Source organism: Echiichthys vipera, assembly GCF_963691815.1.
Source record: "Echiichthys vipera genome assembly, chromosome: 10".
In the NCBI taxonomy this organism is placed as follows: Eukaryota; Metazoa; Chordata; class Actinopteri; order Perciformes; family Trachinidae; genus Echiichthys; species Echiichthys vipera.
The window spans coordinates 32,437,573-32,452,368 of NC_139835.1; the positions used below are offsets into that span (position 1 = coordinate 32,437,573).

General features: G+C 49.6%; 1 protein-coding gene across 1 annotated transcript in view; it reads left to right on the forward strand.

Moving 5' to 3' along the window:
- The first annotated feature begins 1,255 nt into the window (after positions 1-1,255).
- dgkg (diacylglycerol kinase, gamma) overlaps positions 1,256-14,796 on the forward strand; it is an 85,966-nt gene continuing 72,425 nt past the window's right edge. Inside the window, 5 exon segments of the mRNA XM_083921127.1 lie at positions 1,256-1,578; positions 3,328-3,404; positions 5,505-5,525; positions 6,922-7,072; positions 13,225-13,399. Coding sequence (XP_083777253.1) covers positions 1,512-1,578; positions 3,328-3,404; positions 5,505-5,525; positions 6,922-7,072; positions 13,225-13,399 — 491 coding nt within the window. The 5' untranslated portion in view covers positions 1,256-1,511.

Sequence of the window (14,796 nt, forward strand, 5' to 3'; positions counted from 1 at the left end):
AGACGTGGACCTGTGCGCTGTAGTTTTGGGGGAGCGATAACAAACCGACTGCACGACTGAAAAGACACTCTGACCTGAAATGAAAACGCTCGTGTATCATCAGGACCTCTGAGCTCTTCCTCCTGTTGCAGATGCTGTTCTTCGTGCACGTGTGAGAAGAACTCATGAACAGAAAGTCTAAGGTGTTTCATGTACTTCAAATATTAAATCTGATGTTTTTAGAGCAGTAATTAAAGGATTTGACATTATTTGGGTGCAGGTTTGGATCCAATGTGGACGTTCAGACTTTTATCAGTTTATTAAAAATGTTTTTACACTTTGAATCAAAGTAAACGTGTCGATGGAAACGGACTCTGAACGAATGATGACGTCCATGAAACATGGGAGTGAAACGTCCACTAAAGAGACGCCAAAGAGACGCCGAAGAGACGCCAAAGAGACGCCAAAGAGACGCCAAAGAGACGCCAAAGAGACGCCAAAGAGACGCCAAAGAGACGCCAAAGAGACGCCAAAGAGTCGCCAAAGAGACGCCAAAGAGACGCCAAAGAGACGCCAAAGAGACGCCAAAGAGACGCCAAAGAGACGCCGCTGAAGGTGCAGCAACCTTTCTGTCATTAAGGGTCAAACAGAAAAACACTTATTTATTTGGCGGCAGCAGCTCAGTCCATCCGTGACTCGGCTTGGAACCGCAGGGTTGTCGGTTTGAGTCCCTGTTTGGACCATGAATGGAGCGCAGATGGGTGTTGGTGCCAGTTTGAGGTGCTGTTGAGCAATGCACCGAACCCCCAACTGCTCTGGGTGCTGATCCATTGGCTGCCCCCCCATCTTCTCCTTCTTCCTCTCATTGCTGTGACATGACTGTGATTCTCAGGTCGTCACATGTTCACGTTGTTGCGTGCACAGACTTTCCCGTGTGTGATCGTAGCGTCAGCGTCAAACACACGACGCTGTTTTAGTCGACGTCACATTAAAGTTCAGCGCCTTGAGAGCGGCTCAGAGGACGAACGTGTGTCTGTGTTCTTTCAGTCCGTCAGCTGCAGAGTCAGCACATTTTGGCATAAAGGAAGAGTTAGTACAGAAATAAAGAGCGAGTGTTCAACTATACATTCAGCCCATTTCCTGCTCTGGATCCTTCACTTCCTCCTCTCTGAGTCTTTACGTTGAGACGTCGCAGACTTCACTTATGTCCATGTTCTCTCTGTTCTCCTCTCCTCTGCAGGTCAAACATGTTTCCTGCTGCAGAGAAAACCTCGTGGCGTCTCTGAGTCATGACGGGGACTGAGTTCCTGTGACGGACGCTCACATGTTTCTGTGATTCGGCGTTTTCACTGTGACAGATCGAATATTTGGAGCCTCTCAGCTCATGAGGCAGAGATGACATCACAGACCTCGTCACCTCAGCCCTGTGACACCACCTGACCCGAGGAGAGCCGAGGTCACCCCCGCCCTGAGCGCCGCCACCTGTGGACCGACACCCTCCTACGCAGACCCCCCCCCCCCCCGGTCTCAGCATGGGCGACGGGAGCTGGGTGTGTCTGAGCCCCGCAGAGTTCACACAGCTGCAGCAGTACAGCGAGTGTGAGTAACCGTGTGTGTGTGTGTGTGTGTGTGTGTGTGTGTGTGTGTGTGTGTGTGTGTGTGTGTGTGTGTGTGTGTGTGTGTGTGTGTGTGTGTGTGTGTGTGTGTGTGTGTGTGTGTGTGTGTGTGTGTGTGTGTGTGTGTGTAACCAAATCATGTGGTATTCATGCAGCAACAAAAAAACAAAGACAAGAAGAGAAAAAACAAACAAACAAACAAACAAACAAACATAAACACAGTGACTCATAAAAACTCAGTGTTTTGTCTTTTAAGAGTTTTTTCAGTTCTGATGTTTCGTTCTTTCTGTCCGGGTCTTTTTCCACTTCCTGTAACGAAAAGAGCGAACGCTGGAGCGCCACCTCAGTCCCCCTGTTTTTACTTCAGGACACACGTTGGCGTGCGGACGACCTGGTGGCGTGCGGACGACCTTGTGGCGTGCGGACGACCTGGTGGCGTGCGGATGAGCTCGTGTCGTCCTCTTCCCTCGCCAACAGCACATTTGTTAGTCAAAGGAGCATCTGTCCTGAAGAAGAGCTCAGTTTCACCTGAACCCACTGGGATCCGTTCAGACTGACTCATGAGCTCAGGACAGGTTTGGGGGCGGCGCCTGAAGTCGTGACTCGTGGCGTTACCGGAGCCACAGAGACAGGAAGCCCCGCCCACAACGCTCTCCATTCACTTTGTATTGAGTTTGAATTCTGTCTGCTGGGAACCAGAACAACGCTTTTACAAACAACAACAACAACAACAACAACAACAACAACAACAACAACAACTGAACCTTTAGGAGGCCAAAGGTCGTGATTGGATCTTTTTAGTCGTTGTTTTTGTCTCCCTCTGTCGGTGCTTTTCTGAATGTGCTCCCTTTCTGTTTGTTTGTTGTCCTGGCAGTTGGTTCTCTTTGGCCCCGATCACCTGCCTCTCTGTATATTAACCCGGTCCTGAGCCTCATTCGGTGCCAGATCATACCCTCTACACACCCTGATGTCTCCCTGCGTACTTGTTCCTCTTGTGTCCATTCCTCATGTGTTCCCCGTCACCCCACGTGACACCAAAGGTCGATCATATATATGTATATATATATATATATACACACATATATATGGTTGTGCAGGTGATCGCGTGAATAGGACACGGGTTGTTTCATTTGTGAGGTGTGGGGGGGGGGGGGCAGAATCAGTGAAGGGAGAGGGGTCTGGTCTTGTTCCTGAACCTTCACCTGTAGTTAACTACATTTAAAAATCCCCTCAGTCCCCCCCAACCCCCCCCCCCCCTCCCCCCACAGATCAAACCCGTCCTGTAACCCGTCCCTGGTCGGCGCCGCTGTGGCCGTGGTGATAAATGTGCGCTCTGGCTGATGGAGAGGAGCGGAGAGACAGGACGGCTCGAGTGTCAGCAGCCGATCAATCAAGGACTTAATGAAGGACGCTGGCTGAGATAAGGGGGGGGGGGGGGGGGGGGCGGCGTCCGGCTAAAGGCCCGAGTCATTAATACGACGTTTAATCGAATCCTGAAAGCATCAGTTCATCATCGCTCCACAGACACGTTTAGAGACAGGTTCACTGTGTGTGTGTGTGTGTGTGTGTGTGTGTGTGTGTGTGTGTGTGTGTGTGTGTGTGTGTGTGTGTGTGTGTGTGTGTGTGTGTGTGTGTGTGTGTGTGTGTGTGTGTGTGTGTGTGTGTGTGTGTGTGTGTGTGTGTGTGTGAGACACTGTAATAAAGCCGTTGTCTTGTTCTTGTTCCTCCTCAGACTCGACCAAGAAGCTGAAGGACGTGTTGGAGGAGTTCCACGGCGAAGGAGTTCTCTCCAAATACAACCCAGAGCAGGTGTGTGTGTGTGCGTGTGTGTGTGCGTGCGTGTGTGTTTGTGTGTGTGCGTGCGTGTGTGTGTGTGTGTGTGTGTGTGCGCGTGTGTGTGCGTGCTCCCAGCAGCCCGGAGACGTCACACACCTGTAAACACTTGATTCAAACGTAAATGATTATTGATGTTTAAAGGAGTAAAACTAGCGTCCGACCAAACGCTGTTTTGACGTCACGCTGTGCGACGGTGACCGGTCGGTTGTTTCCATGGAGACGTGATCAGCTGATGGAGTCGCTGTGATGGACGACTTTGACCAAAATCCTGCTGCTGTTGAGCAACTTCTCCGCTCTTCGTGTGCGTCTTCGTCCACAGAAAAGGAGTCTGCCCGGCCTCACGCCAACATCACGCTTTAACCACGTGTTTCCAGCCTCATGATTGGCTGAGACGGACTTCCTGTCGGAGCGCCGTCTCCACCTGCTGCTGCGGCACGAGCTCCACATGGTTGGAGGAGGATTTAGTGTGTTCACGTGGACGGGGATTTGTTTTTAAGCGGGGCCGTAAAAGTTCAGTTTCAGAAACACGTTTTCCTGTGGACGAGGCCCGACGACGTCAGCTCGAGTCCAGAGTTCAGTCCCAGTTCAGTCTCTGTGGACTCGACCCGCGGTGTCGCTGGACGGATGACCGTGGAGACGTCTCTGTGGACTCGACCCCGCGGTGTCGCTGGACGGATGACCGTGGAGACGTCTCTGTGGACTCGACCCTGCGGTGTCGCTGGACGGATGACCGTGGAGACGTCTCTGTGGACTCGACCCCGCGGTGTCGCTGGACGGATGACCGTGGAGACGTCTCTGTGGACTCGACCCCGCGGTGTCACTGGACGGATGACTGTGGGGACGCCTCTGTGGACTCGACCCCGCGGTGTCGCTGGACGGATGACTGTGGAGACGCCCTCTGTGGACTCGACCCCGCGGTGTCACTGGACGGATGACTGTGGAGACGCCTCTGTGGACTCGACCCCGCGGTGTCGCTGGACGGATGACTGTGGGGACGCCTCTGTGGACTCGACCCCGCGGTGTCGCTGGACGGATGACTGTGGGGACGCCCTCTGTGGACTCGACCCCGCGGTGTCACTGGACGGATGACTGTGGAGACGCCTCTGTGGACTCGACCCCGCGGTGTCGCTGGACGGATGACTGTGGGGACGCCTCTGTAGACTCGACCCCGCGGTGTCGCTGGACGGATGACTGTGGGGACGTCTCTGCGCTCTCCTGGACTCGACCCCGCGGTGTAGCCACTCGTCCTGCGTCTCTGGCTGTTCTCCTGCGTGCTGATTCTCTCCCCGTCTCCTGGCGTCTCTGTGGACTCGACCCCGCGGTCTCGCTGCTCTTCCTGCGTCTCGTCCTCCTTCGTGTGTGTGTGTGTGTGTCATATCCCCCCTCTTCATTATCGCCTCTGCTCAGTGTCGGTGACCACATGAGTCACAGCCGGCTGGACTCTGGGCGCCGTGAGCCAGACTTTATGTCCGTGTGCTCAGACCACCGTCACCGGGCGCCACCATGACCACAGTGGCCCTCTGCCATCCATCAGTGTGTGTGTGTGTCTGTGTGTCTGTGTGTGTGTGTGTCTGTGTGTGTGTGCGTGCGCATGTGTGTGTGTGTGTGTCTGTGTGTGTGTGCGTGCGCGTGTTTGTGTGTGTGTGTGTGTGTTTACCATGTGACCAAAACTTTAACTCTGAGGTCTGAGACGTAAAACCGGCTTCAGACGACTAAACATAGACACAGAATGACTAAATGACCTGACACACACACACACACACACACACACACACACACACACACACACACACACACACACACACACACGCACGTTTATATCTGTTTCAGTTTGGATGTGATGGTGCTGTGAACGTGTCGGCCATGTTGTTCTTCCTCACGAGCATCGTTCACACTCAGGGTCCACGTATCGATGTCGTCGATCGTAAACATTAGCATCCGTTTCCTGTTTGCACGGTCGAACCTTTCGGTCCTGGTGTGTGTCCTCTAACGCCGCAGCTAACCCTTCTCTTCCTCTTCTGTCCACTCCTCCTCCTCCTCCTCCTCCTCTTCATCGCCACAACTGTTAAACAGAAGCAAGACGTTCTGAACCAAGTAAGCCTCGGCCCCGCGGCCCCTCGGCCCCGCGGCCCCGCGGCTCTGCATGCTGAGTGGTGTCCGTGTCAGCAGACTGCATGCACATCCTGTCCCCTAACACAACATAACCCAGCCCCTCCGGGACGAGGTCAGAGGTCACGGGGACGAGGTCACGGGTACGAGGTCAGAGGTCACGGGGACGAGGTCAGAGGTCACGGGGACGAGGTCAGAGGTCAAACATTAAAAACACACAGAATCCAAAACAGCAAACATTTCAAGGTCACTTACAACAATAAAAGCCTCAGAAACAACTGGCTGTAGATGTTTCTGCCTCCAGCTCGTTCAGTTTCCCCTTCATAGTGTCTTTGAGTCTCAGGGCGCCCTCCCACTGTGCCTCCGTCCCGTGCCCCGTGCTTTAGGGTCCTTGTCCCCCCCTCCAGGCCCGTTTGTACTCACACTACCTGGGCCTCGGAGAATGCTTCTTGCTGCCTATACGTCATCACGCCGTAACACGTCACACGCATTGATGACGTCATGGCGATGCGTGGCTTTGTTTCCAGATCTTTCCGTAGACCTCGGAGTTTTTGTGCGTCTTGTCGACTGTTTTTGAATCTTTTCATCGACCAAATCTGCAGTAAACACTCCACCTCCGCATCACACCAACGTGAACCTTTCACCGCCATTGTTTGAAATGTCCGCGCATGGTCCCTCCTTCTTTTTTCTACGTCCCAACAGGCGCACAGGAAATGACCTCAGAACCGCCGTAGGCCTCGTGCTCGTACACGTGCACACGCTCGTGCTCGTACACATGCAAACGTGCTTTACTAAAGCCCACCTCTCCCAAACGGGCCGTGGACGGCAAGCGTGCTGCAGTAATGCGTAGTACGGTTGCACTCACACTGGTCAAACTCACGAGGCTTCAGCCTAAAAAACGGTCTTGGCGCGGTGCGGAAGGACAGTGTGAGTGCGCCATGAGAAAACTTTTGTTTTTCCCGTGTTTAAAACAAGTTTTAAATCACACAAATGTTCTTGAACCGTGTTAAAAGCGAGCTGCAGCCGGGGGAGGACCCTGCTGGGGCGGGGGCTGGACTGAAGACTACAGCATCATCAGCATAGAAGTGAGATTTCACAGTTGACACATCCTGAGTGGCCCCAGGACGGACCCCTGGGGAACGTTGTGTCTGGATCCGCCTCCAGCACCTCCTCCAGTCCGACCGTTAACGTCCGACCATTAAATGTGTTCACTTCAGTGGCTTGAAACCATTTTGTCAACATCCTGGCATGTCTCCATCGAGGCTGCAGACCGAGCTCAAGTCCATCCCATGTCCCCCGTCCCCGTCCGTCTGCGCTCGGTGTAAAGTGTAAGTGACCCTGTCCTCCTGCTAACCCGTCCGCTCTTTCCTTTCCCACGCAGCCCATTGACTACGAGGGCTTCCAGCTCTTCATGGCCACGTACCTGGAGATGGACGTCCCAGAGGAGCTGTGTCAGCACCTCTTCACCTCCTTCAAGAGCAAGACCGGAGGCTGCTCCCCGGACCAGGCTCGCACAGGGACCAGTCTACTGGGTATGTTTGTGTTTGTATCTCCCTCAGACTCGTCCTGTTTGTCCTCTGCGTGGTTCAGGTGAGGGGCGGAGCCTGGTAGAGCGTGCAGGAGGACATGGCGTGGACTACACCGCCGTCATGGTGTGGTCATAAACAACAGAGTCTCTTCTGTTCCTTTAATCTGTCGATGATTCTGCCGTCGGTCCGTCCTGAGAGAACCTGAATCTGTGTCTCTACAGTTTTAGTTTAAGTTGGCGTGTTTGTGTGAATCCCCTTCTTCCCTGTCGGGGGTTTGTTCCGTAACCACAGCTCCTCCTCCAGGGCGTTCAGACAGAAGTTCAGCTGCAGCAGCTGTCGATCACATCATTCAGAGTAATATGACGTGTTAATGATCAACACACAACAAAGCGTCATCAGCGTAGTTAGTGAAGCCAGAGTTTATTAAAGAGTGTTTTAAAGACTTACCTACTGGCCCCTGTACCAGCTCCTCTCATAGTAAAGTCCATTACAAGTACAAAAGTAAAGTACCAAGAAACTTCCCCAGCAAGCAAGTGTTCAACTAAAGAACAGGTTTGCTCCACTGTTGTCGGACAATGGATCCCCCTCTGATTGCCTGAATAACCCACCATCACCACGCAGAAGGGTAAGACCTGCTAACTTAAAACCACCGAGAAAGCTAACAAGTGGGCCTGAAAATCTGATTGTGGGTGACTTTTCTGTAAAAGATATGAAAAGCAATAATAACACCAAAGTACTCTGCTTTCCGAAGGATACGGTGTCTGACTTGGAAAAAAGAATCCTGGATATTGTGGCTGCACACCCAAATGTGAAAAATATCATTCTGCACATTGGTTTTAATGACATTGAAAAACAACAATCAAGTGAGCTGAGAGAGCACTTCAATAAACTCTTTGAAACAGTCAGCGCTGTGAATGCTGAGGTGTTTATCAGTGGTCCTCTACCCCCGATCAGGAGAGGAGCTGAGAGATTCAGTCGACTTTACTCGCTGAATGAGTGGCTCTCCAGCGTTTTTCTTGCTAGTTCGATGCATTTTATTGACAATTTTAGCTTTTTCTGGGACCGCAGGCATCTTTTTAAGGCAGACGGACTTTGTCTAAATAAGCTGGGAGTAAAGCTTTTCATGACCAACATGTCTTACTTCCTGCGTCATCCATCTATCATCACTGCTAAGGACAAGAGACAAGAGGAACCAACGGAAAAGACAGACACAACACAGCTTATCATGAACGTCGAAGGAGGACCGCCATTGCAAAAGGAGAGCGCTGACCATGAGAGACACCGGAGCAAAGAGGAGACGTGTCCATCCCCCTCTACCTCCCCTTTCATTTCAAATGGGCGTGAAGATCCCTCCCCCACACCCCCCAAGCCTAAATCCAGGTCTCCATCCTTCTCCCTTCCTCATGTAAGCCTTTCTCCCCCCTTATCCCCTTTGGAGTTCCGGGAGCTACCCCCACCCACTCCCCGCCCTACTCCTATTTTTACTCCCCTTGACCGACCTCAGCGATCCCCCCCTCAGCGTCATCTCAGTGGCACCTCCCTCCCACCTCCTCCCCCCCCTCCACGAAAGTGTGCTTCACAAACCCTCAGCCCTACTCCGCCCCTCTTACGTAAACCCCCTCCACTCCCTCAACGTCCACCTTCAGTAGTTCATTCCAGCTCTGACGCTGCCCACTCCTCCTCCCCCCCCTCATGGCCACCCCCGCCCCGCCCTGACAGCAGTCCTGAATATTATTGATACAAAACAGGGTTCAGCAGTAGACCACATTATCAGCTGGGCCCAAGGCTGCCTACGTCAAAGCTTGGCACCTTCTACATTCCTGTTGTGACTACCAAGAGAGAGAACATTGGGAAACGTAGACACCCTGCTAACCTAAACAATCTCATTCCTATCCTCTCCAAATCAAAGTCAACATCGAAGCCTGTCAATAACACCATCAGGATGGGTCTGCTCAATGTTAGGTCTCTGAATAACAAATCATTTTTAGTCAACGATTTTATTACTACTTCCAAACTTGATTTTATGTTTTTAACTGAAACATGGCTGGAGCAATATAACAGTGCAAGCATTCTGATCGAGACATCACCCCCCAACTATAACTTTATTGATGTATGTAGATCTGGGAAAAGGGGGGGAGGGGTTGCTGCTATATTTAAAAACACATTTCAGGGGAAACAGATGTCACTTGGTGATTTTACATCATTCGAATACCTGTGTGCTGTGTTGAAATGCTCCCCCAAAATTCTTCTGTTAATTATTTACAGGCCACCTAAATACTCAGCAAATTTTTTCGATGATTTTACCGAATTATTGTCTAGTATCTCCACTGACTTTGACTGCCTAGTTATAACTGGTGACTTTAATTTTCATATTGACAATTCGAATGGCAAGGGTGCAAAGGAACTTTTTACTATTTTAGATACATTTGACCTGTCTCAACATGTGAAAGAGGCTACTCATTGTAAAGGACACACCCTGGACCTGATTATCACAAAAGGTCTCAATGTTTCTGATGTTCTTGTGACTGATCTTTCATTGTCTGATCACTTCTGTGTTTTCTTTAATATTTCTTTAATTCCGGAGACACAAACAGAATCAAAGAATGTCAAAAAGCGCTACATCAATGAACATGCTAATGTACTCTTTAAAAATGCCATCTCCTCGCTACCACCTCTAAACCCATGCCATGCTGATGATCTTGTAAACAACTTTAATTCCAAAATTGTGAATATCTTAGATGTCATTGCACCGGTTACAGTTAAAACGATTTCTGGTAAGCAAAAGGCACCCTGGAGAAAAGCTGCTGTTGTAACAGCCCAGAGAAGAGAGTGCAGGAAGGCTGAACCAATCTGGCCAAATACAAAACTTCATATTCACCATGACATCTATAAAGAGAGGCTCCATGCCTACAATTTAGTCTTAAAAAGTGCCAGAGAAACATTCTTCTCCAATATCATAAACAGCAACACTAATAAGGCCAAAACCCTATTTGCAACTGTCGACAGACTGACCAACCCCCCAACACAAATACCAGCCGAACTCCATTCCACACAGAAATGCAATGAGTTTGCATTCTTTTATACTGATAAAATTGAAGGCATCAGACGTGCCATCAATATCTCAAACAAAAAAGTTGGATCACCACCCCGTTTAGGCCAAAATAACACAGCAATGATGGCAAGCTTTAATGCCATAGACTCTAAAACTCTAGTGGAAACAGTGACCGATCTAAAGCCAACCACCTGCTGTCTCGATGCTTTACCTACCAACTTCTTTAAGAATGTTTTTGACTGCCTATCAACAGACGTATTGCAAATAGTTAATAACTCTATTCAATCGGGCAATTTCCCAAAGGCCTTCAAAACTGCAGTCATTAAACCTCTTCTAAAAAAGCGGAGCCTAGATGCCTCTATTATCAACAACTACAGACCAATTTCAAATCTACCATTCATAAGTAAAATAATTGAGAAAGTTGTACTCCAACAACTAACTCACTTCTTGGCTTCTACTGGCTGCCACAACAACCTCCAGTCAGGATTTAGACCTTTTCATAGCACAGAGACGGCCCTTATTAAAGTTATAAATGACATCCGTCTTAACACAGACTCTGGCAAAACTTCAGTACTAATGCTATTGGACCTCAGTGCTGCATTTGATACTGTCGACCACTCAATACTTTTGGACAGGTTGGAAAACTGGGTGGGGCTCTCAGGCACAGTCCTAAACTGGTTCAAGTCATATCTACAAGATAGGAACTATTTTGTTTCCATTGGCGACTTTGTATCAGAACAAACCAACGTAACGTGTGGAGTCCCCCAAGGTTCAATCTTGGGGCCGACTTTATTTAATATCTATATGCTCCCACTAGGACAAATCATGCAAAATAATAACATTGACCACCATTGCTATGCCGATGACACCCAAATCTATGTAGCGCTATCACCAAATGACTATCGCCCCATAGATCTACTGTGCCAGTGCATTGAGCAGGTCAAACACTGGATGTGCCAAAATTTCCTTCAACTAAATGAGGATAAAACTGAGATAATTGTTTTTGGTGCTAAGAAAGAAAGGTCTAAAGTCATCCAACACCTTCAATCACTGTCCCTGAAAACCTCAAATAAAGCCAGAAATCTTGGGGTTATTATGGATTCTGATTTACATTTCGACAGTCACATCAAATCAGTAACAAAATCGGCCTACTATCACCTTAAAAATGTAACAAGACTTAGAGGGCTCATGTCAGCTCAAGACTTAGAAAAACTTGTCCATGCCTTTATAACCAGTAGGCTAGACTACTGTAACGGTCTCCTTGCAGGTCTTCCCAAAAAAACTGTCAGGCAGCTACAGCTTGTTCAGAACGCTGCTGCTCGAGTTCTAACAAAGACCAAAAAATGTGAGCACATTACACCAATTCTTAAATCATTACACTGGCTTCCTGTACGTCAGAGAATTGATTTCAAAATCCTCCTGCTCACATATAAATCACTTCATGGTCTAGGGCCGAGGTATATCACTGATATGCTCCCACTACATAAGCCTTCTAGATCACTAAGATCCTCTGAGACCAATCTATTAGTGGTTCGCAGAGTAAACTCAAATCAAGGGAAAGCATCTTTCAGTCATTATGCAACAAACAGCTGGAATAAACTTCCTGAAGATTTGAGACTTTCACCCACTCTGACCACTTTTAAAACTAGACTGAAAACTTTTATGTTCACCTTAGCTTTCTGCTAAATCTTCGCACTTTTAACGTCCGCACTGTTTTGATTATTGTCTATGTTTTTATTCTCTTTGTCTTCCTGTAATGCATTTGAATTCATGACATGTTGTGCTGTGAAGCACTTTGAGTCTGCCTTGTGTATGAAAAGTGCTATACAAATAAAGCTGCCTTGCCTTGCCTTGCCTTACAGTGGAAGGAGCCCATTGCTGCTTTGTTGTGTGTGTAGGGACTCTTCTCATGTGTGTGTGTGTGTGTGTGTGTAGGGACTCTTCTCGTGTGTGTGTGTGTGTGTGTGTGTGTGTGTGTGTGTGTGTGTGTGTGTGTGTGTGTGTGTGTGTGTGTGTGTGTGTGTGTGTGTGTGTGTGTGTGTGTGTGTGTGTGTGTGTGTGTGTGTGTGTGTGTGTGTGTGTGTGTGTGTGTAGGGACTCTTCTCATGCTGCTGCAGAGGTTTGCTGTTATTTTCAGCAGCATTAGTGGTTAAAAAAGACCTTTGAATGCCTTCACCGTGCTGCCCCGAGCTAATCACTGTTAGCCACGTCCGGCTGTTAGCATCTCTCCTGGATTTCTACCTTAATAAAAACTGTCTCCATGGTTACTGAGGATTAAAGTGCAGACAAAGACACACTTCAGGTTGATAGCGGTTTAGATGTTGAGGGTCTCTGGGGTTCACCCCGGTGTGTTGACCCCTGAGGAGGGTCTAGACCTGCTGAGGTGGGTCTGTCCTGGAGGTCCCTGTCCACCTGTCCTGTCTCTGCTGCCTGAGCCCTGATAACAAACACAGAATCCTCTGCTGTCGTTCAGGTTTCCACGTGTGTGCCGCCAACTGGTTCGACAGAGGACACTGATCACACGAGGTCTTCACAATGACCTCATCCACACACACACACACACACACACACACACACACACACACACACACACACACACACACACACACACACGTTCAGGTGTTGTAGGTCATTTGCACTTTGCTGCAGGTGTCGACTCCGTCTCCCTCCGTGTGTCCATGTGAGCGCTGCGTGGGCTCTGGCTCTGTGTGTGTGTGTGTGTGTGTGTGTGTGTGTGTGTGTGTGTGTGTGTGTGTGTGTGTGTGTGTGTGTGTGTGTGTGTGTGTGTGTGTGTGTGTGTGTGTGTGTGTGTGTGTGTGTGTGTGTGTGTGTGTGTGTGTGTGTGTGTGTGTGTGTGTGTGTGTGTGTGTGTGTGTGCACTGCCACCTGGTGGTCATCTTCAGCACCACGACATGAACCCGTCTGAATCTCTTTGAATGTGAGAGTTTGATTTGTATAAAAGGCTTCGGCCTCAGTTCGTCTGCTGCTGTTTTAAACATGAAGGATCCAGAAATAAGGTTTTAATTATTCTTAATAAAGCATCATTACCTGATTATTATTAATAACTCACTCTCTCCTTCTGTGAATCGACGTCTGGACGCAGACGCGCGCTCCGTTGACGCGGGCATCTCTCTGCAGACTGAAGTGGCGTGTGCCCCCATCACAGGTACAGGAGCAGGCGCCGTGATGTCATCTCTGTGGGACGAGCGTGTCCTGTCCCTGTGTGACGTGCTGTCACGTGATGTCATCTCTGTGGGACGAGCGTGTCCTGTCCCTGTGTGACGTGCTGTCACGTGATGTCATCTCTGTGGGACGAGCGTGTCCTGTCCCTGTGTGACGTGCTGTCACGTGATGTCATCTCTGTGGGACGAGCCTGTCCTGTCCTTGTGTGACGTGCTGTCACGTGATGTCATCTCTGTGGGACGAGCGTGTCTTGTCCCTGTGTGATGTGCTGTCACGTGATGTCATCTCTTTGGGACGAGCGCCTCCTGTCCTTGTGTCACATGCTGTCACGTGATGTCACGTGATGTCATCTCTGTGGGACGAGCGTCTCCTGCCCCTGTGTGTCGTGCTGTCATGTGATGTCATCTCTGTGTGTCGTGCTGTCACGTGATGTCATCTCTGTGTGTCGTGTGATGTCACGTGATGTCATCTCTGTGTGTCGTGCTGTCACGTGATGTCATCTCTGTGTGTCGTGTTGTCACGTGATGTCACCTCTGTGTGTCGTGATGTCACGTGATGTCATCTCTGTGTGTCGTGATGTCACGTGATGTCATCTCTGTGTGTCGTGCTGTCACGTGATGTCATCTCTGTGCATCGTGATGTCACGTGATGTCATCTCTGTGTGACGGGCTGTCACGTGATGTCATCTCTGTGTGTCGTGATGTCACGTGATGTCATCTCTGTGTGTCGTGATGTCACGTGATGTCATCTCTGTGCGTCGTGATGTCACGTGATGTCATCTCTGTGTGACGTGCTGTCACGTGATGTCATCTCTGTGTGTCGTGATGTCACGTGATGTCATCTCTGTGCGTCGTGATGTCACGTGATGTCATCTCTGTGCGTCGTGATGTCACGTGATGTCATCTCTGTGTGTCGTGATGTCACGTGATGTCATCTCTGTGTGACGTGCTGTCACGTGATGTCATCTCTGTGTGTCGTGCTGTCACGTGACGTCATCTCTGTGCGTCGTGATGTCACGTGATGTCATCTCTGTGTGACGTGCTGTCACGTGATGTCATCTCTGTGTGTCGTGCTGTCACGTGATGTCATCTCTGTGTGTCGTGATGTCACTTGATGTCATCTCTGTGCGTCGTGATGTCACGTGATGTCATCTCTGTGTGTCGTGATGTCATCTCTGTGTGTCGTGCCGTCACGTGATGTCATCTGTGTGTCGTGATGTCATCTCTGTGCGTCCTCGGTGTGTTGTGTGGATCAGAGCTGCGTCGTGTTTCACACGAACACAGATTTAAAACGTACGTCGTCACTTTAACTCTTTATTTTCATCCAGTGAGGCTCCGCTGCTGTTTGTTTGTTTGTTTGTTGGTTTGTTTGTTTGTTTGTTTGTTTGTTTGTTTGTTTGTTTGTTTGTTGTTGAATTGAGGTGAACTGCTGCTGGCTGCGACACAAACTGTCCTCAGGGTCCATTAAAGATCCCTCTCTCTCTCTCCCTCTC